General features: G+C 44.5%; 2 protein-coding genes across 2 annotated transcripts; both read left to right on the top strand.

The window, feature by feature from the left end:
* The first annotated feature begins 3,102 nt into the window (after positions 1-3,102).
* On the top strand, positions 3,103-8,095 carry KIAA2013 (KIAA2013 ortholog). The gene is made up of 2 exons (XM_009989456.2): positions 3,103-4,084; positions 4,858-8,095. The coding sequence occupies exons 1-2, from the start codon at positions 3,103-3,105 to the stop codon at positions 5,715-5,717; spliced, it is 1,842 nt and encodes a 613-aa protein (XP_009987758.2). The 3' UTR covers positions 5,718-8,095.
* A 7,203-nt stretch (positions 8,096-15,298) lies between these two features.
* Positions 15,299-20,403, top strand: LOC147527167 (uncharacterized). The gene is made up of 7 exons (XM_086625508.1): positions 15,299-16,333; positions 17,859-17,993; positions 18,228-18,402; positions 18,845-18,943; positions 19,160-19,251; positions 19,782-19,919; positions 20,110-20,403. The coding sequence occupies exons 1-7, from the start codon at positions 15,299-15,301 to the stop codon at positions 20,401-20,403; spliced, it is 1,968 nt and encodes a 655-aa protein (XP_086481634.1).
* Positions 20,404-21,827: the final 1,424 nt, after the last annotated feature.

Raw genomic sequence — 21,827 nt, forward strand, 5'->3', positions numbered from 1 at the left:
CCCGGGCCGCCCCGGCCCCGGCCCCCGCAAGAGGCGGGGAGGCAGCTGGGGCCGATCGGGGAGAGGGAAGCGCCGGGGCTTGTGCAAAGCGCAGGAACATCTGCTTTTGCAGGGACGCAGAGCGCCCGGGGTTTGGTGCCAGAGGCGCAGCGGGTTTTCCCGGGGTGCGGGGTGCAGCAGGGCTCGCTGCCGGGGGCTCCGCGCTGCCGGGGAACCTGGGCAGGGGTCTGCGGAGGAAGAAACGCGTTAAGGAAACGTGAGCCTGCGGAGGAGGAGGGGGCTGCCTTCTGGCCAGCTTCAGTTAGTGCGGGCCTGCATCTGCTGGACACGTTAAGCGTGCAGAAAGCAAAGCAGAAATGGATTATGCACAGCTCTGGAAACTAGAAGCCCTTATTAAATACCTTCTTTCCACCTGTCACCTCATATATTTCCTCGGCAAACACAAAATCTACTGTGGTCTTGTCTCCTATACTAACTGTTTTTCTCTGGCCATATATATGTCTTTAATTCTCACATTTATCTCCTTGTCCTTGTGCTGGGTTTTCTTGCTCCAGCCCTGATGACTTAACCCACGCATCTTTTTCTACTTTATTCACCTAAACTTTGAGAAGAGGCGAAATCAACCTGTCCTATAAAATTACATTAAAAAAAAATGGTTTGGGGTCATTTTCACACTGCAGTGAATTAAGGAAAACCCTTTTGAGCCTGCAGAACACCAGATGAGGAGCTACCACTGACACAGACCTTACGTGATGCCTTCAGTAGCACGTTATTTCTACTAAAGCACATACAGTGCTGTTTTCTTAGGCACTGTGTATAATTAAATCCAATTTTGCTTCCATTACTGAAAGTAACATTGAGGTTACTTATTTTCTTTCTTGTAAGGTGTGAACAAAGATATTTACTTATCTGCAAAGAACTCACAGAATGACAGCGGCTGTGTAAACCTTACGTACTGTTCTGTAAGACATTAAGTAGATGGAAAGCAACGCTGTGGTATTCTGTTGGAGCCATCACTGAAAGAGGCACCGAGGCCCCAGCCACATCTGAGCTTGGCCCGTGGAGCACAAGTTTCAGCAGGAAGGTAAAGTGTCAGGGAGAAAGGAGCAGTAGTTTAGCAGAGGCATAAAAAGTGAAGGATGTGTGCCGAGCGATGGTGTGGCACGTGCGTAAAGACAACACAAATGCAATGCCTTGGTGCAATATGTGTCACTTAGCTGGCCTAGGGCTATGGATTGCACAGCTGGAAACATCCAGGGCATCATAAAAGCACTGGGATAATACAGAAACCTTCCTCATTCCAGAGTTCAGTTTTAATAAAAAAATTGTCTGTGTAAAATTTTGAGGCCCAAGTTTGCTTTTTTCTGCCAGTAAACCACCTCTTTAATTAACAGAAATCACAGATATTATAGGATTTGGATTTTCAAAATAAACCCAAGAAGGTATGATCTTAGAGGGGGAAAAAAACATGTTAGAAGGGCCACACTGTAGCTAATATTCTGCATGCTTCAAACCAGCATCTTCCCAAAGAACTACCCTTATTATTTGTTCACTGAGAATATTCTTGTGTTCAAAGCACTTCTACTTCATTCCCTCTCCCCATAGCAGGAATTCCCTCATAATTACCAGGCAAAGAGTAGTTCTCATGCTCAAACGATGTACTACAGGCAACAATCCAAGAAAATACTAGTTCTCCCTAAGATGGTGATTTCAGAAAACTTCCTTTTGCAAAGCCGCCAGTTTCAATAAATAAAAAAAAAAAAAAAAGAAGAAAAACCACAACAGACTTTCACTTTAGATTTCTTCAGTACTTTGCAGACACGGACAAAGCCTCTGATAAATCTTTGGCAGCCTCAACCCTCAAGCCAGGAGCCACAGTAAAGGTGTTTGGCCCCTCACCTTCAACCCTCAGACTGGGAACTGTGACTCGATTTAGAGTTTTAAAAATTGCGAGTTCCTCATTTTAGTGAAGTTACATCTCTCCGTTCTAAAACGAAAGGGGTTCTGCACACCAGAAAACATGAATGCATCATTGTTCATACTGCCATGCTCAGACTGCCCCTGTGTGACAGCTCTGTTTGCATTCTGCAGCTATGCCAACGCAGCAGGCATATTTTTTTTTCCTGTTTCTATGTTTGTACTGCTTTGTGCGCGCTGGCTGCAGCCGGCTGCCTGTCTTTTCAAACAGAGGCGGCTGCCAGTGCAGATGTTCCAAAGAGTACGTGCAACACGTGCTCCAAGCAAAGCAGCAACTTCCTAAAAACGGAAGGGCTCAGAACTCTGTTTTTAAAGCAGCCTCAAAGCACACCAGACCTTTTCAGAAAACACCAGCCCGGCTGCATCGTGCAAGGGACGGGGTCTCACCCACCGTTCTACGGATTCCAGTGCTCCCGCGATCACACAGCTCGTTTGCAGGAAGGAGTTAAGGAAATCTGCTCCCTGTCACTGTGCTGGTTCACTGGCTCTATCTGGTCAGGAATTGCAGAGTTTTAACTCACAGTGTTTCCCTACGGCTTCTGACCGCCTTTGGAGAGCTGCACTGGAGCGCGAAGCTTCCCCGGCCTGACGTGCACGTCTAAGTCACTTCCTAAAGTTTGTTCCTCCATTTGCTACACAGAGCATTAAAAGTCTGACGGGACACAACATGCTTCCCACACTCGGCTCTGCTCTGAGGAGCGAACTGCCACTGGAACGACGGAAAACGCCTCCAGGCCCGCTCCGCGTTTCCTCCCTCGGCGCAGCCAGCCGAGCGGGAGAGACAAACCCTGACGGCTGCAGCTGCTGGCTCACCGCCACCGTCATGGCGCCTGGGGCGTCCCGCCCTGCCTCTGCCGGCAGCAGGGCCGCAGCCAGAGGCGGGCCCGCAGCCAGGACCGGCCCCGCGGCGGCGGGGCTGCCGGCGCCGCCCGCCAAGCCCCTCCTCAGGGGGCGGCGCGGCCGTCGCAAAGCGCCGCAAAGCACGGCGGGGCCGCCGCGCGGCGCGGCGCTTCCGGCGATGGCGGTGTGAGGGTCGCTGCGCCGCGGCGGGATCGGGGCCGGGCAGCGGCCGCGGGGGGCGCCGAGGCCGCGGGACGGGACTCCCGCGCCGCCCCGCCGCCGCCCATGTGGCTGCAGCAGCGGCTGAAGGGGCTGCCGGGGCTGCTCTCCAGCAGCTGGGCGCGGCGGCTGCTGCTGCTGCTGGTGCTGCTGCTCGTCGCCTACTGGTACCTGGGGGCGGTGCGAGCGCGGCGGGGCGCGGGACGGGGCACCGAGCCCCGCGGCGCCGCCGCCCTCTGCCTGCAGGCGGCCACGGGCGCCTGGCGGGCGCAGGCCGAGCGCGGCGATGCGCTGCCGCTGCCGGAGGAGGCGGCCGGGGCCGGCGGCGGGCCGGGGCCGGGCCTGGCGCTGGCAGGCAACGGGTTCCTGCTGCTGGACGTGGCTGCCGGCCGCCTCTGGGTGTCGGCGGCGGGATCCGGCGGCGGCCCGCCGCTCGCCACCGAGTACCCGGCGCTGGTGCGGCTGAGGGCGCTGGGCGGGCGCGGCGAGGCGCGGGCGACGCTGACGGCGCTGCGGGACGGTGCCGTGCGGCGGGTGCGGTGCGTCCAGACCGGGCCCGGGGCGGGCGCCGGGGACTGCGTGACGGTGCGGGAGGAGGTGGTGGCCCACCGGGGCCGGCCGCGGCTCTACCTGCAGCGCATCCGCATCGCCAACCCCACCGAGCGGGTGGCGGCCTTCGAGGTGTCGGCCCCGGCCTCTGCGCCCTCGCTGGGCGGCCGCTTCGCCACCAGCCTGGAGAAGGTGGAGGAGCGGCAGTTCCTGCTCTCCTCCGGTCGCCTGCTGCTGGCCGGGAGCGCCAAAGTGGTGCTTATGGTGGTGGCTGCCAAGAAGCTCGTGAGCCGGGTGCAGGTGGCACCCAAATCCCACTTTGATGAGACCGTGCTCTCTGTGGTGTACACTTCAGAGCCCATCGAGGTCTCCAGGCTGGAGGAGACCTTCAGCAAGCTGAGGGAGTCAGCCAAGAAAGAGATGCTGGAGGTGATGCAGATGGGGGTGGAAGATCTTTTCCAGGAGCACCAACAGATCTGGTCTGACCTGTTCATTTCAGGTAAGGAAAGCAACGCTCAACTTCCAAAGGCTTGCTTTGGAGGGCAGCTGACAAAGCTCAGTGACCTGGTTGCTGTGAGGTCTCCAGAGGCTCTGTTCTTCCTGACAGGTTTCTAGCAGGGACCAGAAGGCATGTTGTGGGATAATAAAATAGCGTTCCTGGTGTGGAACCCAGTGTACTTTGCAAAAGTAGAGTATTCCTTACTGCTTAACGGAAATGACAGAAGAACATTTCTGATCATAACTCTGGATGTGCTGGCTTTCATGTCTCTGGGAACTTCACTGATTTGCCCAGCATGTCATTTCTAAGTTGGAAATAGCTCTAGTGACAGTATAAAGGACAGATTTCTTTATGGAACTTAAGGACTGACCTGCAAGGATGCTTTTTCTTACGATTTTAATGGCCTTGCATAAAGGAGTAGCTGCCCAAGTAACACAGAACTTGCTGTTTTATATCCAGTAAACAGCTGCATGTTCCTTTGACAGATCATTCTCACGGAGTCTTGGTGACAGCTCCAGAAGGCATCTGTGTGGCAAACTAGCTTTGCCATTAGTGAGAGCTTGGCTTTGAAACTTCAAGTAGCAGGGAAAGTGTCTTAAGAAAATACAAGGAAGCATTTCACCTCAATGTTTCACAGACAAAAGATTCTTAGATGTTATTAAAGAACACATGTGTATTGAACAACGACATGCACGTTTGATTTTCTTTTTCTCCTAGTTAATGTCATATTCTTGTGTGATCCTCTGACTTTTGGTTGTTTTCTTTTATTACAGGGGTTGAAATGAGAAAGATCACAGATTCGCATACACCATCCAGTGAGACTGTTAACATGACCCTCTACTACATGCTGTCAACCATGCCAGCTCCTCTGCTTGACCCGCTCATTAGTGGTGAAGACAGAGAAAAAATGGAAGCCAGCTTGAACTATGCTGACCACTGCTTCAGTGGCCACGCGACCATGCACGCAGAGAACCTGTGGCCAGCAAAGCTGACCAGCGTCGCCCAGATCTTGCAGCTCTCAGACCTGTGGAAGCTAACTCTCCAGAAACGGGGGTGCAAGGGTCTTGTGGCAGCTGGAGTCCATGGACTTATGCAGGGAATGGTGCTTAGTTTTGGGGGTCTGCAGTTCACAGAAAACCATCTTCAGTTTCAGGCTGACCCCGACGTACTTCATAACAGCTATTCCTTACGTGGGATCCATTACAATAAGGACTTGATTAATCTAGCTGTTCTGCTGGATGCTGAAGGAAAGCCCTTCTTGCACGTGTCTGTGAAATTCCAAGACAAGCCAGTTAGACTATATGCGTGTGAGGCAGGCTGTATGAATGAGCCTGTGGAGCTGACCTCAGAGGCACGAGGTCACACGTTCCCTGTCATGGTGACTCAACCCATCACACCACTGCTTTATATATCAACAGATTTGATCCACTTGCAGGACCTGAGACACACGCTCCATCTAAAAGCTATTCTGGCTCATGAGGAACACATGGCCAAGCAATACCCAGGCTTACCCTTCCTGTTCTGGTTCAGCGTGGCCTCCTTAATCACATTGTTTCACTTGTTTCTGTTCAAACTCATCTACAACGAATATTGTGGGCCAGGAGCCAAGCCGCTCTTCAGGAGTAAGGTATAAGGCTGCTGCTTTCGGCTGCTGTCCACCGAGTGTTGTCAACCTGATTTTCTGTCAGCTGTGCCTAGGGAGGTTCTGTCTTGGACTGAGAAAATCTTCAGTCTCTCTTGCAACAAGTGATCTGTGACCTCTTCTTGCAAGATGTAGGATTAGGGCAGGGATTGGAGCGGTCGGGCTCACAAACATTAGAAAAGATAAATCCATTGTGTCTGTCCTTAAATACTTGTAAGGCTGCAGATCGAGGCAGACGCAGCTTTTCTGTGCTTTTCCCACACATTGGTGTAGGACATCGCTTGTTTTTAAGCCAACAGTTGCAGCTGTGTCTCGAGATGATGTTTCTTGTTATGAAGTACCGGAATGCTTGTGAGGGAGCTGCTATCCTTGTCTTTACTACTGTGTGGGAGACCTGCCCACTTGTCTGCCTGGTTTGAATGTGTGACATGTCATACAAGAACACACACATGCAAGCTAGTGTTCTTAGGTGAAGGTGCTGACTTGTCGGGACTACTGGTAAATGTTCATAGATTTATAGACACTGTGCAGTCCTCCATCAAACCACATTTACCACCATCATTTTGGGAAGGTGCTGAGTTAGTGTTTCTCCCATTCAGACAAAATACACAGCTGTGTTAAGAAAAGCACAGAGTGCTTTTTACTGCGAGTTGGAGGTTCTGGCTTCAAGCTCTACTGCATCTCACTTTGCTGTAAAGAATTTGAAATTCTTGTTTGGAGTTGCCTTAGAAAACTTAGTTGCTAGTGAAAACTAGAAGAGACAAAATAGACAGTGATTTCTGCTCTTAGTACTGGTACTTTCTGGTTGTGTTTTGATACGGAGTGGAAATGAAAGACAAGACTGGATTTGCTGTGTGAACTAGCCGTAGTGTTCAGAGACATCCCTCCTTAGGGTTGAACAGAGGTAAATGTAGCTTGTGTTTAAAAAAAGATAAAAATAACAAAGGACATAGTTAAATATAGCTGTTGGAGAAAAAGTTCCAGTCAGTATGTAAGGGGTGGTTAAACTGGCTTGGCAATTTTCCTCTGAACTCACTGGCTTTGTAATGTTGAGCACTGGAGATCAGGCGTGATCCCAAGCAGGTCTAAACACCTGTCATCCATTGAAAGAATGAGAGTGGAAGGTGCTTGTGGCTAGACAAACTAACCTAGGAAGAAGCCCAGTAGGCATGTATATCAAGCCTACAATCATGATCAAAACCTTCGTGCAAAAGGGGGAAGCGGTCAGGAGGTAATTTCAATTATTGTATGTACAGCTGCACCCTGACACGCATCCTGAAATGTGTCCTTGAAATTATAAAAGTATGTCCTTTTTTCACTGCTGTCTGGTTGCCTTTGTCACCTACAAGACTTGCCCTCTGCCTTTTACAAATGACTTGTTAACCATTAGTGCAGGTAACTGTCCCTGGCACTACGCTCTGCAATGCTGAGAAGCTTCACAGCTACACGGCAGGGCTGATGGAACACCTCTTCCTTCCTGAACCTGCAAAAAGCCTGCAGTGCACAGCAAATAAGCCTGTGCCTCGTCGTGACTGGACCTGCTTAAAATGAAGATGATGCAGACCTTGATTCCAGAAACAGGGACGGAGTGGAAGCCGGCTGAAGCTCAAAAATCTCTGTAGCAGCAAGCAAGATTAATGGTGGTGTAATAACATCCTGTTTCATTAATTGAATGGGAGCATCCCAGTGTCCAAGTGAACTTAGTCCTGCTTTCAGCCTCCATTTGCACATGACACCTGACAATTTTGCAGCTGAGAACAAGGACCTTTTGAAAGCAACAATCCTTTTGTGCCTTGTCAAGAGAAGAATCTGAGACTTGGAAGGTGTGGTTATACAAGAGTTTATCCCAGAAGCTTGTGTAACAGATGTTTCTTTTTCCTTGTAAGCTGTTCAGTTCCCTAAGAGTAATCCATTTGGTGAAAATACTTGAAGATATATTAAGTCCTTTGATATTTTGATTTGTTTGTTAATTTTACAAGAAAATAAAGAATGATGATTCCCTTCAGAGAGTTAATTTAACTAGAAAATTTTAGTGAACTTCCTTCCGGTATACATTTTTTTAATTTATTGCTTGGGGAGAAAGGAGAGGATGTTAATAATTTTGCCTCCACTGCAGTAACAATTCAGTCAATTGAACTGTAGATATCTAAGTGCTGGTAACAGGTTTTTCAACCTTTATGATTGTAGAGTGCAAAACCAATTTAATGAAATTGTTTTCTGGATTTACACTTGGAAATTCTGATCTGCAGGTTTCCTATTCTAAGCATATTGAGACTTTGTGCATCGATTTGTTTTGGCTGTGGGGGGAGACATCCCACTTTCTAGTGATTTAAAGGTTGTTTGGTTTTAAAATACCAAAGCTGTTGTTTCTAAATAAATACCTTTCAGTCTAATCTGATCATCAAAGTGTGGTTGTTTTTCTTTTTATTCTTTTTTTTTTTTGTCTGTGTCTCTCTTCTCCTTGCTCCCCACCCAGTTAAAACAAGCAGAGCCTTATGTTACATCTGGCCAGTACTGACTACAAAAGCACTTGGATTAAAAGGAAATACAGCGTGGAAAATAGTACATAAATGAGTCTAAGCTGGGAACAGACAATTTGGAAGGCACAGTAAGAGACAGAAACACAGGGTGGTGCTAATCTCCATTTCCCTGGCTCTGTGTAACCTTGTTCTATCTTGAGGCGTGCAGGCCGAGCTGTAGTTTTAAGAACACACAGAAACAAACCCAGGGAACAATCAAGTAGCAGATTTAATGGGCATCCAGCAGATAATCTGGCACGTTTAGCACTCCCAATTAAAAGCTACAACAGTATGTAACTTTGAATTTTTAAATAGGTTACTGTTTAGTATCAGATTAAAAACCTCCCTCAGAAAAGTATATTTCAGTGTCTGTTACGTATCTACAGATGATTCCACTTAATAACTGGTCTAGCACAGTTACTGCCCTACAAGGGATTAGATTAAGATAGTGAAGCGACGGAGTACATTGTGAATTGTACATTGTGTAATGAAAGAGATATTAGCTATTGAAATAGAATATTGAAATATTCAGAAATCTATGCATCTATTGTGCTTTAACAGAACATACCATAAGTTCCTGCTCTTCCTTACTGAAACTCCATGAGCTGCTTAGTTTCTGTGAAATATCTAGCATGAAGATGACAAGAGCTGCCAGGGTGCTGTTTCCAAGCCATCGTAGTATCAGACGGAGGCTGAGCCTTTTGATGTTCTCTTGTAGAGCTGCAGACAGCATGATGCCCACTGAGTCCAAGAAAGATACTTCAGCCTATTTAGACTAGACCTGGAAAAGACAGATAAACAGTCGTTACATAAAGCAGGAGTGGAACCAAAAAAAAAAGCTTTGAGAGTATTTTACATTAAAAATATGATGATTCTTATGAGCCTTTGCTGCATATAATAAAAGAACTGTTTCAAAATTCCTTTACAAAGAAAGGGAAAAAGAAAGAATAGGGTTTCTCTATTACCGTGCGCAAGATGGCAGAAGGTTATTTGTAAAATGATTGCAGAAATGCCTAAAAAAACCCCCAAAATTCCATGTTTACAAGCACATCCATAAAACAGGAAAGTTGAAATAGTAACTGAACATCCAAAATTTATATTGAATTTTTAGTTGGTATTCAATGAAAATGACAGTGGCATGAAAGTTAAACTGAAAAGCATTCTATGTTGTTTAGCTTGTAAATTCAGACTTTAAGAAGAGAGCCAACTAATTCATGAAAAATATTTTTAGACTCTCATTTCTGTACTCAGTTAATCCTGATTTATGCTTTTGTCAGATAATAAATACAAGATGCCAGAACAGAGTTTGGCTGGTTCCATTTGAAATTCAGAATGCAGCTTCTCAAGCACTATTGTTTGGGTAGGATAATACATTCTTGAGAAGCAGACAAAACAGCAAAGCATTATATATTTCTGCCTTCCACATGTGTGCTCCAGGCATCTTTCATCCAAATCAGTACCTACTGCTGAATGGAAGCTATGAAAATCAGGGATTTGCTGCTTGTTAATATTGACATTAAACAACAGATTTATTTCAGCTTTTCTGAAACCTATGGTTTGGTCTGCACATAAAGTGCAACTCTGGTTACAAAAACTGGCATTATGGTATTTGTTTCTATTCTACTAAGTTTGCTCCCTATGCATGACCTGGCTTATGGGACAGAGATGTTTGGTTTTTAAATAACCGGTAGCTGTTTTACAAGTGAAGGGTAGGCAGGTAGAAACATGACAGAATATGGAAGATTCCTATAGTAGAAGAAAAAAAAAAGGAAGAAAGAGACACAAGGGTAAGTGTTGATATGAAGTCATTGATCTCAAATGTTCAGGAATGAATTGGGACACTTTCTTTCGTGGCAGCAGCTCTGTGGTGTTCTAAATGCCTGCTCTTGCACGGTTTGTCCTATGGCTGAAAATGGTTTACCATTTTTCATTAATAAGCTCACACTGCATTATACCACAGGTCAGCATGCTGATTTTGGGTGTAAAAATGCTCATTTGCAACGCTACAGGAACCCTGTTCTCCTCCAGGGATGTGCTACTGATCTAATAATTAAAGGTAAACAGGAAAGAAGTGAAGTCTGGCTCACCACGCTACACCAGTGTTTCTCTGTCATCACGGACAGCTGGTTCCTTGTATTGCTGGGAACATCTTCCGCTTCCAAGTGACTACAGTTTGTTTTGTTGAAGAAGTATGGCATGCTAAAACACACGCAACTTGATCTAGAAAAGAGGATACAGGTTTTCCATCAGTACGAACTGGTCGTTACCACTCAGTCACAAAACAAATCAGAAAAAAATAAAATCTCAAGCAATCGTAGAATCATATGACAATTAAGGTTGGAAGGTGGCCTCCAGAGATCATCTAATCCAGCCCCGCTGACATGCTAACTGCTGACATACCATCAAGCGTAGGATAATTCATTTAACATATTCCTTCTGAAAACACCTTTGTGTTGAACTTTCAAGGCAACAGGAAAGCAAACAGCTGCTACGGATAATGCGCAACTCGGAATTTTTTTTAACCAAGTTGTTTAGACAGCCTGCATCCAAGGCCCATCTAAACTGGTTGGTTTTAGGCACTTGTGCATATAAAAAATAATCCCCCAATTACACAAGTTGTCCATTGGTATCAGAATAATGCTCCATTTTTATAAAATGGCTTGCAGAGCAGAACCTGCAGCATACAGCTCGCTGGCATCATGCTTGGAGTCCTCTTTGCTGGGTTGACTCTGGCAGCTGCAGGTATGTACCCAATTTCAGCATTAGTTTTAAAGGAAAAATGAATTAAAATCTAACAGCAACTTTCCTTTTTTAGGGAAATTGGACATTCTGCAACAAAGCAGAAAGAGATACAGCATAGGCAGTTAATAAAGTTATCTCAAAACAGTAACCAGGTGCTGTGCTGTTCTGTTCGTATTACAGGGGCTTGATTAGCATTACTGCCCTCAGCCTCTAGCAAATTCAAAGTTATTTTACACTGAAATGCAGTTAATCCACATCAAATTGTTGCATTGGCTAAGAGCTGCATCTCGGCTGACACATAAGAATTTGGTTAAGCCAACTTGATTCGATTACCTGTCAGAGAAATGAAACCATTCAAACAGGCTTTCTATAGCATTGGCCAGTCTTGACTGATGGCTCTATCTTCACTTGTATCACATTAAATCACAGCTTATATTTGTACCTTGCAATGTTCTGTACAAACAGTCTATATTTAGGAAGAAAAACCCTCTCACAGACATTTTTTAAAGCCTTCTACTTATAAAAAACCCATCCTATTTTGTGCGTCTTCTAGCCTTTGGCTGCAGGGCTCCTGCCTACCCACCTACTGTGTCTGGAGTTGTTGCAGGGCAAGACACAAGACCATACAGGGCAAGACACAAGACCATACAAGCTGGTCCTGGCAGGTCAGTAATTTTGTGCTTTCCCTGGAACAATGAGGGTTGTGCTACCCCCACACAACACAGCTGAACAAAACCAGGCCCTATATTTCATTTGATGTATCTTGCCTGTCATGTCTTAGGTTTTGAATATTACATTCTGATGAATCCTAAAGTTTCCAATCCTTTTAAGAAAGCTCTGAACGTGCCACCTCTTGCTGATTAAGCAGGCTTTCATGTTCTTTCAGTAGACTTGGGCACCATCCCATATTTAAGCAAGACAACCGTGAAATTCAGTGAAGCATACAATGCCTACTGGAGCGTAGTCATACATGGAGTTAAAAAATACATTTCTGAAGCAAATTCAATGCTCTAATTGGGCCAGGATTAGTGAGAGCTTTGGAAGAAAAAATATTAAAAAAATAAAGCTTATGGATGATAGGGAAGGTGGGAAACCTTTTCTGTGCCCAGGAGTTGGAAACTTGTTCCCTAAAAACCTCCCACCATCTTCCAGCAGCAAGTTGTGGGCTGGGTGCAGGAAGAAAATGCAGCAATGAGAAAAAAAAAAATCAGTAAGCAAAAATCTGAGCCTTATTGATACATTGATCCTAGGCCTCCCTTCAATACGGCTCAAGTGGTATCACACCCACGGAGGAACCCCGATTGCAACCAACTAGGTGATGACAGCTGCACACTGCATCAGGTAATTCATCGGTTTTGCTAAGCTCTTCATATCATGGGGCAGTATAACAAAAAAATGATCAGGTACAGCTATGCCCTTTCATCATCAAAACTACTTCCACAAAGACAATCCTATTTTAGTTTGGTAGCGTATGTCCTTGAATATGTACGTACAGTTCTTGGTTACTGTAACACTAAGTCATAGAAAATATCATAATATGAAATAAGAAGGATTGGCTGCATGTTATTAATATAAATCCTACATATTATATCTATCACATAGCTGTTCATCAGTGAAGCTGTTTATCGCTGTCAAAAAAGCAAAATTGTTTACTCCATTGAAGAATTCAAGCTGAATCCTACAGAGATTGGAGGCATCTTGAGCTTGTTAATGAAGCCTCAAGCAGGAGGCGACAGGACAGCACGGAGATGAAATTATTATTCAGCCTAGCACGTAATGCTTTGTCCTTAGCACCTCAGTCAGACAGTACTCATCAATAACACCGATTGCTGCAATTGCATCCTAGAAGGCAGCGCATGCTGCTCAAGTCTGGAACATCGATTGTTTTTTAATTTAATGTAAACTTTAATCTAAAAGGTGACTGAAAAGCAAAAGTCTTATTTCAACTATTTAAATCCTGCGTCTTGGATGCAACATATACTATTCACAAATTCCTGGGTCTCATGATCTGATTTTTCACTTGTTTTACATTTTTATAGGTTACGGCAACCAACTAATCCAAAGAGAACTGGATGATAGATGCCAAGAAGGAAAACAGTTTGAATAAAGTCATAATCATGACACCTTTGATCACAAAGAGCTGGGAAATTCTTTTAACAACACAAAAATTATACCTAACCATACAGCAATAAACAGTGTTTTTCGCAGCATGAAAGAAAAACATGCATCCCTGTCACTTCTTCCTGAGTATTGTCAGGACCAGAGCCTGTATTCAGGGATAATGCTGAAGACCTTTTACAGCCTCTACCCTGCCTTGGGCTGGAGCTTGCTACCCTCACCTGGAGGAGCCCGGTGCGAAGAGGCTGGGCAGTAGGAAGAGTCAGAGCCATAGGAACATCTCCAGGGGGTTCGGGATGAGAAAGCGAGGCACTGGCGGGGCTGAGGCAGCAGGCAGGCAGCTAACAGGACTCACCAGAGCAAGCAGTGGCAATGCCCAGCAGGAAGGCAGCACGGGTGCAAGCAGGTCCATGCAGGTGAGTGTGGGAGAGCTGCAAAATGCTTTTAGAGAGGGGTTTTTAACGCCCTGTGATCTTGGGACTTAGCTCTGCAGAGACGCTACCCGCACTCGCTGCTGGATTTTACCCTTCCCTTTGCTATCTCCTTCGCGTCCCCATTGCTCATTTTTGAGTCGTTCAGATGCCAGGTGAAGACCTCTGAACTGTCACTGTTGGCTGACCCACAGACACAAATGGGGATTTTTTGCAAAGCACAAGCAGAATTGCCGCCTTTTAGCCTGGTACTAAATTAAAGCCCCTATTCATGTTTCTTTCATTGTAGTAAAAGGTAGTATAAAATCAAGGTGGATTTTTGTTGTGTTTTTCTTGTGACTTCTGGCACATATTTTTGGCAGATTCAAAAGTATAACAATTGTTTAAAGACTGAGGACAAGCAACTCAAAGGTAAGCAGTAGATAAAGTATGGAAAAGATGAAAATTTTGTTGTGAGAACAGAAACACATCTGGGTTGAGAGACAAATTTTCCTAGGCTCTGGTTCTTTTCAGTCAGACGTTTTGCAGTTGCTACCTTTGGATTGAAAATAAGTAAATAGATATATTATTAAACATAAATTGTATCAAATAAGTAAGAGAAAACATGGCTGTTCATCTTTGGGGATTGTACTTTTATTACTTTTCTTCTACTTTACAACCATTGACCGCTATTCTGCTGCAAAAAGCCCAGTAGGAACTTGTTTTGCCTAATATCAGCCTCTGCTGACAAACAGCAGGCTTTACTGGCTTTTATTTATCTTATTGAAAATGTAATGTCACCCATCAGAAAGAGCAGGGGATTGGGGAGGGCATTTTTCAATGACCTCTACTATGCTGAGGAAAAAAAAAAGAAAAAAAATTAGGACTGAGCTGAGTGGACTAATGGACTGATTGGCAATCCAGTCTCAGTTTGTTCTTTATCAGTGGAAATAAGAGTTGCCCAGTTATTCAGGAGTCATCAGCTTCAGCATAACATCCTGAGTTGTTTTCATCAGTATCATTAACACAAAATTGTAAATGATTGATTAACAGTGCTGAAAATGAAAATTGCTAGAGGTTACTTTGCTGTATGGATTATGGATGTCAATTATGTGCAGCATGAAAGAGAAGCTCAAACAGTGAAAATTGCATAATGTACATGCTTCTGTAAAAACTGAAATTTGATTCATTTTCCTTTTGAAATATTTAGACAATATTGTTGAAACATCTAAGCTCATTTGAATATATCAACACAAATTATAATAATCTGGAAATTCCCATTAGGAACAAATTCTAAAAGTTTGATTAAAAAAGTCAATGTTGCAGTTTGTGATCACTGAAATAAGTAACCCATCTTTTCATGGCCTTCTTTAAGATTTGGATAATAGTACCACCGATAATAAAACCTACACTAAATTATTTTACCAGTCTTAATACTCACAGAAAAACTGCATGATTTCATTCATATGTTTTTGCTGCTCTATCATGGAAACAGTCTCTTTACTACAACCTTTCTTTTAAAATAAAACATCAGGTGGAACAAAATATAATAAAATAAGTCTTTCAATGACATTCAGCTAATGCATGATCCCTGTACTTTGTTTCAGAATGCACATGAACTGTGAAATATCATGATTAGCTCCAGCTATGTTTTCAGGAGCTGCAAAAACACCCCAGGGATCAGACAACCCCACTCTCTTTTTTCTCCCTTCCTTTTTTTAGATGTTCTCCTTCCTCCAATGCTGGTGGTAGAAAAACAGTTCGACGGATTTTGACAGCATGCATGGTCTCCCTCTGCAGCCTCCTTGGAGCCATTTCTTTTGATTTGAGCAACAGCTTGGAAGTAGGGAGAAACACAGGGAAAGCCCTTCAGGAACTTGCCTCCTGTGAAAAACTTTGGGCTGTTCGCTTCATCTATCTCCTGCAGGAAGAAAGGCACAGCTGGCAGTTCCCAGCGGCAGACAAGAGGAAGAGATCATTTCATGCTCAGCTACTGGGGAATTTAAACTCCCTCTGTAAGGCAAGTGAAGCAGAACTGTATTGTGAGAATTGCCAATGCAAGAAGGAGAAAACCTCCATTTGTAGATTTTACATCATTGACATGAGACAAAAATTAAATAGCACAGGGGAGAGTGAAGCCAGCCAGGTGCTATCCAGAGTGATCTCTGAGCTGCTGGAGCATTTTAGTAGTCCCCATGAAGACCTCAAAGCTATGAGACACAATCCTGACTGGGCAGACATAGTAGCTTTTAAACTCATCCTTCAAATCAGAGAAGCCATGCTTAAAGCTCATTTAACGCCAGCATCCACAAGCTTTCAAACAAAACTGCATCAACTTTTTGCCATTCTGAACTATGCTATCTTCTCATCCGAGAGTGTACATGAGTGCTGGGTGGATAATGTCAACCTATCACTTCATTTCACCTACTATGAAGGAATCTCTTTTTCCATCCCACTCCTGGGCTCAGATGAACTTGTGTCCATTGAAGCCTTGGCAAAGGGACTGCATTATGTACAGAGCTGCCTACTGCTGAAGGGACAGGAAAAGCTCATCAAGAAATCTGAAGAGATTTGGTCTACAATGAGCCTTAAGATTGGTCTGTTAGTGATAGCCTGCCTCATTTACCCCATAATCCTGATGTCCTTCAAGCAAACGACAGATTGGATACACAATTATGCCAGGAATCTCAAGGAAAAGACAGAGGATTTGAAAAGGGAGAGGCGGCTAGCTGAGGACCTCTTACACCAGATGTTGCCAAAATCTGTGGCCAAGCAGCTAAGGAAATGCCAAAAAGTTGAGGCAGAAAACTATGATCAGGTTAGCAAATAGAAAAGATGCTGTCACTGAAGATAGAAAAGTATTCACCTAAAAAAGCACCTACCTTGCCATCATTTTGAGGAACCTGGTTTTGCATCCATAGTTGAGTGTGGATGGAAATCCAAATATTCACAATGGGTTTTGGAAAGAGCCGTGCAATGTGCCATGAAGCACTTAGGCTGATGGGGAAGGAAGAAGAGCTGAAATTTCCACAAGTGTAGGTTTAGATGTCAAAGATCCTATATTGGCAAGTTGTCTTCTTTGGGTTTACAAACCTACTCATGAGAGTCAGCCAGCATCACTAGATCATGAGTACCTAAGAGCAAGAACTGAGTTTCCTCCTTGTAAAATGGGAAGAATCACGAAAAAACAACGTAGGACAAATTCTGCCAGTACTTGTCAGTATGATTCCATAAAAATAACTGAAAAGAGAGCATGGGACTTAGAGAAGGATGAGAGGGACGGATGATCTCGTAGCATCAAGTGTGTAACTGTGACGAAGCCTGTCGACGTAAATAGAAGAGCAGAGTTTGGCCAGGCACCCATTTGTTTGCAGCTCTGCCTCACGGCGTGGATGCTGCTCTCAACGCTGAGCGTAGCAGCTGGGCTGCACAGCCCACAGCCAAAATCCTCATGCTACAGTAATTGCAATTCTATTCACGCTTTTTTCCCCTGGACGCTCCGTTACTTTCAGCTGTGAAACACAATAATGTATGTTTGCATCCAATTTGTAGGTGTCATTATCGAAACAGCAACCTGTAATTGCACAATTAATTATAATTCACAACAGTCATGACATCAAAAGTAACTGAACCAAGGCAGGGAGTGAAAAGGTGGCTCTTCTGGATTAATGGGTATTACCAAGGATGAATAGAAGAACAATTTTAGTTTAAACACTGACAAAGTTCAGGCAGCACAGAGAAGAAACACTTAATTCTTTGCCAACAGCTAGAACACACATTTCCCTTTCTCAATTCAGTTATTATGGTTTCTGTTGTACTTTCTTTTATAAATTTGATTGTTTTTAAAAGTGAATTTCTCTGCAAATTACTTGATCATAACAAAGATAAATATGATTTGAAGAGACATGAAATCCAGTTAGTATTTCCTAATTCAACAAAAGTAGAGGCCGTTTGTTCGGGTACCTAGTTTGATCTCTATCACAGTTTAAACTGCTTTAGAAGAAAAATCAGGCCCTACTTCCACAAGAAGCCTGTTGATCACTGCTTGCAAGATTCAGAGCATTTGATTTTCAGTCTCCCATTTAGTACAAGGTATTCAGAGGAGCGCAGATGATAAGCTTTGGAGATAAACATAGTTTTATTTATCAAAGTAATAGAGAACAATTCAGAGCCAGAGCCCGTTAATTTAAGATTGTATTATGCAGTTCTGCAACACTGGTTCTACGTGCAGCCTGGGCCTTAGGCAGTTCTGCTCAGAATTTCACAAATCTCCAAACTCTTCAAAGGCTCTGCCACTGTTGCCTGGAGACCTTAGCTTCACACTTTCCTTCTCCCTGTGACAGGTGACTATCTTTTTCTCGGACATCGTGGGGTTCACAAGCATTGCTGCCTCCTGTACTCCCCTGCAAGTTGTTGAGATGCTCAACAACTTGTATGTCTGCTTTGACAGCAGGATTGAGTCCTACGATGTTTACAAGGTGAGTACCAACCTGCAGGCAAGGAATCTGGAAGTTGCAGAAATCTTCCTTACTTTGTTCCCTAGTGAACATCAAATACACCAAAAGCCACGAAATCCAAGACCTGCCACCAGGCAGGGACTACACAGCACAGCTTGGCAAGTGGTGGACAGCTGAGATATATTTTATTCTGATCTCCTTTTGAAAGAAAAGCTTGGTGCCTGCCCCTTAGTGACACATGGCCCTTCCCATCAGGTGGAAACCATTGGTGATGCCTACATGGTAGTGAGTGGCCTGCCAGAGAGGAATGGCACCAAACACGCTGACGAGATTGCCAAAATGTCTCTGGATCTGGTGGCAGCAGTTCGTCAGGTTGTGATCCCTCATATGCCAACGGGCAGACTGCAGCTGCGGGCTGGGATACACACAGGTACGTGGGCTGAGGTGGAGACATGAGAAAAAGAGAACAGGACACAGTCTAATTGTGTGAAGAAAAAAGAATTCTGTGTTTCTGTACGAGCCGTTGACTCTCCACAGGACTCCAGGATGAGTATTTCTCCTAATTCCAGCAGTAACAGGGGGAGTGAAATGACTTTTTGCTTGCATCATTGTGGAAAGGGCTGTGAAACAATTTAGTATTGGCAAAGTGCACCTTCCCCTGATATCAGCACCAGTTGGCTACAGCTAATCAAATCATGATTTCTTTCCTGAAGCAAATACTCTGCAGCCAGGCCCTAGATGCACTGAGCATTCCCAACTCCCATTGCTCTCCGAAGATCCAGAGTGACTAGCAAAGGTGTCTGCATTTAGCGTCTCCCTGCGCTTTTCCCACTTGTTTCTTATTGGGGTCTCTCTGCCCCGTGTTTTCTCAGGACCCTGCGTGGCTGGAGTTGTGGGGTACAAAATGCCTCGGTACTGCCTTTTTGGGGACACCGTAAACACAGCCTCCCGCATGGAGTCCACCAGCTTGCGTAAGTGACTGGGGCACAGCCTGGGCGTTCCTTACACACCAGCCAGGCTCATTCTCAACCAATGTTTAAGGCATCTTCCTCTTCTTTGTGCTTCTTCCTCAACCTGACATTTTCCAAAGAGGAGGTGAAACACTGGGCTGATAAATGCAGGAGAGCTGGTGTGGTCTCTAGGAATAGGGGAATCATTCACTTTTAATGCTCTGTTCTGAATCCTAGCGCAGAAGATCCATATCAGTTCTGCTACATATGATGCCCTTCTCACAGATGATGCATATGAAATTGAACTGAGAGGAGAAATTGAAGTCAAGGTAACAGCTTTTCTGTAACTTTGCAACAGTAAAGGAGTTTAATGAGGTAGGAAGGAGATATGACAGATTTGTCCGTTGCTCTTCTGTGAAATGCAAGTCAATTTTTAACTGTGGCCCCAACATTCTGTTGCTAATTCAGTTGGAAGTGGCTATACATTACTTCTAATTGATGTAAAAGTGTTCGTGTGTGCTTTGAAATACAGCTGCTATGTCTGCACCTGCACAGAATCACATGAATATGAGTGAAAGTGTTAGGGTTCAGTTGCAAAGACACACAGGTGTAAGGCTGATTTTAAACCCTAGCAATACTGCCAGTGACCAGAAAGGCCTTTTTCTGAGATGAAAGGATTATTACTACCCAACCTGCATATAACTTACAATTCTTTCCCAAAACAGCAGCCACTTATGAGAGAGGAGAGATAACAAACGCAGTACAGGTAGTAGCCCTGATACTAGTGTAGCGATTCTCTGCTCTGCTTCACATCCCATGAAAATAGCCATTTTCTGCTTTCTTCTCTTTCTGGTCCCAGGGCAAAGGGAAAATGAAAACCTACTGGCTTCTTGGTAACAAGAACTACAGTGTCCAAAATGACAGTCTGGTGTGTCACTGGAATCCAGCAATCTCCAAGAAAAAGAAGATGGAAAGTAGCCAGGGATCTGTCCAACAAGTAAGGAGGCAAATGTTTCGCAGGGTGAGACTTCCTAGATAATGAGCCATTCACTAAGGGCTAAGACATGTAGAACTTGCATCTTTGGCCTACAAGTAAAGGGGTCTGCTGTGTACAACTACCAGCTCTAAAGTGTGTTCCTCTCTGTCAATAGTGTAGTGCAGGGACTGTGGGAGCAGCACTGGCTGAGAAGAGCCCTGCAGCACCCTGGGATGAGCTGAGCCCTGACGGTCACACTCAAGGGAGTTCCAGACCAGCCTGGATCCCTGAGAGTGCCACCCATGGCATGAGCCCGAAGCAGAGGAATGGCTTTAATCAAAGCTCCCCCCAGAGCCTCCAGGAGAACTTCACTTCATCGGGTTCACCTGCTTTGGAGGAAGGTGACAAAGGTGTCAGTTTAGAACACAGGACACAGCTTGGAGACCATGTTATTAAAGCAATGTCGAAAAATGAGTTTCTCCCAGGTTTTGTAGATGAGATGTGACAGGATAAGAAATTACTGGACTGCCCCAGGCACACACATTTCTTTTAAATAACATTCTCTTTTTGTTCTTAGCCATAATTCACATTTTTTAACTAGCATGTTTGCTTGGGAACCTAAAACACCAACAGAAATTTGGAAAGGTGACTCTAAACAAAGAGAAGCTACAAAAGTGCAGGTGGAGTTCCATCAGCAGCAAGAATGGCAGATAAAAGAGGTACAGCAACATGACTCTCTTCACTCCAGTAAAGCTATTCTAGATTTATATTTGTAGGCAACACAGAATCTAACCAAAGTCTAGACATGGTGAGGACACTTTCAGAACCTCAGCCAGCTTATTTCAAGCTAGCCTGTACATCTCTCCAGTAAAAGATCGCTTGCAAGGCTTGTATAATTATAGATAGTAGAAGAGGGAGTAGTAAGACCTTGATGGAGAAGACAACAGACAAATAACTCTTCGATCATTGTTTCAGAGATACAAAGTGGGAACAATATTAAATTACTTCTCTTAAGTCCCTGCAGTGCTTTATCTTTCCAGCTCCACCACAGTATCTCCACTACAGAGGAATCCTCTCTCCATATGTGCATTTTTTCCCCTTATCCAATCACCCGGGGAGTAGATGGTGAGACAAAGATGCAGTCTAGCTGTATGGAAGACATTAGAAGGACAAGACATTTCTCCCATCAAATTGTCACTTGCTTTTCTTTCCTTGTTGGAGGAAAAGACACCTCCCAGTGATGAGCACAGCATAGTAAATTTCTCTTCTATGTATGACTCAGAGAAATCAAAGCAAACTGAATTACTTCCTGACGTGGACAATTAGCAACTCTACACAGAGTTCAATTTATCTGTAAGTGGGCAGCACATACCATTAACTCTATCCTGCTAGCTGCCTTCTTAGAGCAATTCCAGAATGAGGGAATCACTCTGATGGGAACAGAAGCACAAGTGTGGGGGAGAGTGTGCCTGACTCCTCTCCCAATAAACAGGTTGATGTAGAGCATTATTACTGCATAAAAGAAAGATCTTAGCAGATTAAAGCTCTTTTTAAGACAGGCAAGGCAGTCCTTAATGATTGCAAAAGGCAATAAAAATAAAGGTATGTATTTAAGAGGAAGTCAAGCTTGTAAAGCTGCAATGATCTTTGGTTTTAATTTTTTTTTTCTAAAATAAAAATAGCTTTATGAACTTCAAAGGAAGCTGGCTGGGGTATCTCTTTGTCATTCACTTGGCCAATAAGAACAACTGAAAAACTTCATATAAGTTGTCTCCTTACAGGATGAAAGCCAAGACCTGCTTCTTTCAGTCAGCTCAGAGAAAGTCCCTGTAGGAGTGCCTATGTGGCTGTATGTGAAGCAAGCTCAGCCTGAGGTGATGAGGTCAACTTGCTGTCAAGGGCTGGGGTCTCAGAAGGTCCAGGAAAGAA

This window comes from Tauraco erythrolophus, chromosome 23 (assembly GCF_009769465.1).
Source record: "Tauraco erythrolophus isolate bTauEry1 chromosome 23, bTauEry1.pri, whole genome shotgun sequence".
In the NCBI taxonomy this organism is placed as follows: Eukaryota; Metazoa; Chordata; class Aves; order Musophagiformes; family Musophagidae; genus Tauraco; species Tauraco erythrolophus.

Excerpts from the sequence above, each read along its gene's own strand:
- KIAA2013 (XM_009989456.2), top strand. The coding sequence starts at position 3,103 with ATGTGGCTGCAGCAGCGGCTGAAGGGGCTGCCGGGGCTGCTCTCCAGC. Across the intron at positions 4,085-4,857 it reads GTCTGACCTGTTCATTTCAG|GGGTTGAAATGAGAAAGATC; the intron begins GTAAGGAAAGCA and ends CTTTTATTACAG.
- LOC147527167 (XM_086625508.1), top strand. The coding sequence starts at position 15,299 with ATGGTCTCCCTCTGCAGCCTCCTTGGAGCCATTTCTTTTGATTTGAGC. Across the intron at positions 17,994-18,227 it reads AGTCCTACGATGTTTACAAG|GTGGAAACCATTGGTGATGC; the intron begins GTGAGTACCAAC and ends CCTTCCCATCAG. Across the intron at positions 18,944-19,159 it reads CATGGAGTCCACCAGCTTGC|CGCAGAAGATCCATATCAGT; the intron begins GTAAGTGACTGG and ends TCTGAATCCTAG.